Raw genomic sequence first — 4,010 nt, 5'->3', positions numbered from 1 at the left:
TGCCGAGATGGACCTCGCCGCCACGTTCAGAAACGGAGGTATAGGCCACAGATGGGCTGAGTGGTTCGGCCCATTAGCTACCAACGCAGCAGTAGCTGGGCCCATTGGCCAAAACGGCACCAGGTTCTGCGTATTGACGTTCACATTGACGTTGACGCCGTAAGTTGACGCCGTTATCGGCGCCAGTCCCGAAGTCACGGAACTGCCCACACTCTGTTCACTCACGTCGATGAACTCGCTGTTACAGTTCCTCTTCCTCCGTTTCCTCGCCGCTTCTTCATCGTCGGCGCCGGCATTCTCCAGTTTTTCCGGATACACCGTCGGGATTTTTAGGGTTCCGTTTACGGAAACGGCGATCGCCGGGATGGTTCCGGTCCCGGTTGCTTCGATGATGGCGGGTTCGGCCCGCTCGAGGAGCCACCGTATAGTCTCACCGTCGGACTTGTGGCCAAGCTCTCGGGTCAGCTGGAAGATCCGAGCGGCGCAGGCGGCGGGCATTCGTATTCTCCGACCACGACCCTCGACCTTCGTGTGGCGGTCCTTCGCCGGCTTCTTCGCGGCGCTACGGCGGCTAAGGATGGCGACGGAGAGGGAACGGTCCATCGTGGTCTCCTGCTTCATGGGCAGAACCGGGTCAGATTCCGGGTGGGTCCGGTTTACTGGGGATCCTTTATTGTTGACGTTGACGGCGTCGGTTAGGACGACATTTTCGTCAATCTCTCGTATCGCTTTGCCTTCCTGATTCGACTCCATAACCAAAAGCTCTACGGTTTCTTGAAAAAGAAAACTTGAAGAGGATGAGCTTTAGAACGTAAACTTGAAGAGGACCCACGAATAATCTGCAACAGTAATCGCAGGAGAGGATGAACTTCCACAAGATTTTCTGGAAAATTTGTTGAAAGCTCCAAAAAATTTTAATGATTTTTTTTTTTCTCAGGGAAAATTACTGAACCCTTTTTTCACAGATTTGACTGCTAAACACGAAAATTAAAGTCATAAATACATTTTATTTCTTGGGGAAAAAAGGGAGAAGGAGAAAAGAACCAAACCCTAGAAAAGTAGGAATAGCCCCACCGCACCTTATCCTCTCCAAGAACCCTACAAATATGGAAGAGGGGCCCTCACCTCAAGATCCTCAATTTTATATTCTCTGTGATTTCACTTGGACCGGATATGGGGGCCCTTATTGGGCCGTAGCTCACCTTATTGGGCCGGTATGTGATCTTAAGAACGTAAATTAAGCCGAGGAGAAAGTTTTTTTTTTTTTTTTAAGTGAAGACGGAACATAACAGAACTCTCTACAACACTTCACGGCTCTTATGTTCAAGAACACCGTATCTGCATCTCTCCTTCTCGACAAACTCGGAATCTAGAAACCGACCGACAAAGCTCCAAAACCTGTAAACATCTTCGAAATTCGCAAGAAACCCTAACGCTATGGTGACGACAGAAACCCCTGGATCGGTTTTGTTCCTTCTCTTCTCAAGAACACTCTCTTTCACGTCCTCGTATTCTTCCCCAAACCAGATGTTTCTCAAGAACCCTAGCCCTAGAGAAATGCTACTGTGCTCCGCGAGCTTCTGAACGATCAGTGGTTCGATTCTACCCCCCTTTTGATCGAACAGATCGAATGCTAAAGCGGGTCCTCTGTTGAAATTTACTTTCGGACCGTAGATTTTAACCAAACGTTTTTCCGAGTTTGAGCTTGAATCTCCTCCCACGGTTTTAGGATGCTTAAGTTTCAACAGTGCACTTGCCAACCAATTGATCAAGCATCTCGATCTGTTGCTCGTCATTACCAGCCCGAGCGAGTCGATATGATCCAAGCATCTGCATTCGATCGATTCAAACGATCTCCAGCTATCTGTTTCATCTGATTCTGGCAAAACCCGGTTCATCTCTGAAGTGGGTAAGGAAAATGGATTGTTCATGGCTACCAGGTTTATCATACCTGAGGATGTTGAAGATTCTAGAACTTGAACGGTGGATTTCTTAACGAACAAGCAACCGAAACCGGAAGGGTTTTCGCCAAACACCTTGTAAAACGAGCACACCATGAAATCGGGGTGATAAATCGAAAGGCCGAAGCTATCCATATCCTTAGGGCCGAGAGCACATGCGTCGATCATCACATGCCATCCGTTTTCTTGCGCGACACTCAACCATAGATACGGATACCGAGATCCAGTAACCCTAGAATGGAGCGGGAAAACGAAAATCCCCTTCTTCTTGCTACCCTTTTTCCCAGAAGTGACCATCTTCCTCAGCTTCGAAGAACAGATCCTAAGCCTCGGCCATGAGAATTCTGCAGCTGAAACTTTTGCCCCACGTTTCTCAGACACTCTGTTCATCTCATCAACAGCTTCACTCTCGTAGTCATAAACAGACAAAACCCTCCGGTTTGATTGGAAAGGGTAAGATTCAGCGACAAGCCTGAAAGCCGAAGTCCGATTCACTGTAAAAACCATCGAGTAATCATCTTCGGAGATTTTCAGAAAACCCATTATCCTCTTCTTCATCGCGCACTCGAACTCAGTTTCTTGACCGCCGTCATGGAGAAGCCGCTCCTTCAAGTTCCCAACCGTCGGGGAAACACTGAAAAAGGGGCTTTCAGACAAAGAAGATGGGATCTGGTAACTTGCAGGGTCGTAGTTGAGTAACTGAGAGTAAGAGTACAACCCAATTCCGATGTAATCAAGACAAGTGTGATTCGACAGAGCGAGGTGGAAATACTGGTCGGTTCGGATTCTGTCGATTTTGTAGGTTTGGGAGTACTTTGAGAAGGCCTGGATGAAGTTGGAGAATGATTCTTGAAGAGAAGGGAGTGAGTTTGGGTCTGTGAAGATGGCGTCGGCGAAGACGGTGGAGACTGTGGTTCTGGCGAAGTCACGGCGGAGGGTGGCGGAGGTGAGGCCGGAGACGGCGGTGTTTTGCGGCGGAGGATCGTCGGAGGAGGAGAGTAAGTGCGAGGAGAAACAACCGTGAAGGCAGTTTTGCGGTGGTGGTGATGAATCTCCGGGACATGGTTGCTTCATTTTTTTTTTTTTTGACAAAAGCTTTGAGATTTTTTTTTTCACTTGGCTTCGTCATGGTGTTGGCTTAGCTTTGTGCCATTTTAAATAACCTAGGACAAAGGCAAAAGTATGTTTTTTCACATTCAATTTAACCACATATATCCAATTACACGAGGAACCAAAAGCTAAATAATTCAATTAAAGAATTAACTCCTAAATGTGAAATTCAAGAATTACATTTTCACAAAATCAAATTGTCCAAGCATTGTCCCGTCCCAAGTTCGAGTTCTAGGGTGGGGAGAGAAGCGAATATTTCAAAGCACATGGCTTGCTCCCGGCCCGGAGATTAGTCTGGACTTCGGCCCAGGATGTTCCGTTATCAAAAAAAAAAAAATGTCCAAGCAAAGCTAAGTTACATTCCCTCTTTGTTTCCACATTTTTGTTTAACAACCGTCATTTTATTATTCCAATGTAAAGAACATCCAATTTATTCAATATATTTTGCATTCTTAATTCCACAAAACATCTAAAACAACATTCATTGGAAAAAAAAAGATAGAAACATCTAAATGCAAATAATTTTGTTTATAAATTCTTATAAAGAAATTTTGTTTGGTTATTTATATATGAATTTTAAAGGTCCAACATACAAAAGCCTATGAAAAGAAAATAAATTCAACAAAGCAGAGGCAAGTTTGCCGGGGATTATTGAAGATTGTCAGGAAAAAGAAAGTGTTGATTTTTCTTGTCATTATTATTTTAGTAATGTATAATATATATATTTTAAAAAAAAAATTCAACAATGCGTATATATCAAGTGGTCAAGAAAGTCTTTCCTTTTTTCACTTTTTGCCTTTTTCACAATGCTTAGATGCTAAGATTTCTATAAAAAAAAATTTGGTAATGAAAAACGAAAACAATATACATTGGTCCAATTGCTTAAGCCTTAAATGCTATGAAATTGTGAGATATTATTAAATCACTAAGACTTTCTCG

The 4,010-nt window shown here is 44.2% G+C and overlaps 2 protein-coding genes across 2 annotated transcripts in view; both read right to left on the bottom strand.

Moving 5' to 3' along the window:
• The window catches only part of LOC104811489 (transcription factor TCP19), a 1,751-nt gene extending 501 nt beyond the window's left edge, over window positions 1–1,250 (bottom strand). The window contains exon 1 of the mRNA XM_010538197.1: window positions 1–1,250. This exon is cut by the window's left edge and continues 1 nt beyond it. Coding sequence (XP_010536499.1) covers window positions 1–753 — 753 coding nt within the window. The 5' untranslated portion in view covers window positions 754–1,250.
• Window positions 1,238–3,091, bottom strand: LOC104811490 (molybdenum cofactor sulfurase). The gene has a single exon (XM_010538198.1). It carries the CDS (start codon window positions 3,033–3,035, stop codon window positions 1,299–1,301), a length of 1,737 nt encoding a protein of 578 aa, XP_010536500.1. The 5' UTR covers window positions 3,036–3,091; the 3' UTR covers window positions 1,238–1,298.
• Window positions 3,092–4,010: the final 919 nt, after the last annotated feature.

This window comes from Tarenaya hassleriana, unplaced genomic scaffold (assembly GCF_000463585.1).
Source record: "Tarenaya hassleriana unplaced genomic scaffold, ASM46358v1 Cleome2, whole genome shotgun sequence".
Taxonomy (NCBI): Eukaryota; Viridiplantae; Streptophyta; class Magnoliopsida; order Brassicales; family Cleomaceae; genus Tarenaya; species Tarenaya hassleriana.
Note: the sequence above shows the minus strand (reverse complement) of the source record. Positions and strands in the feature narration are given on the sequence as shown.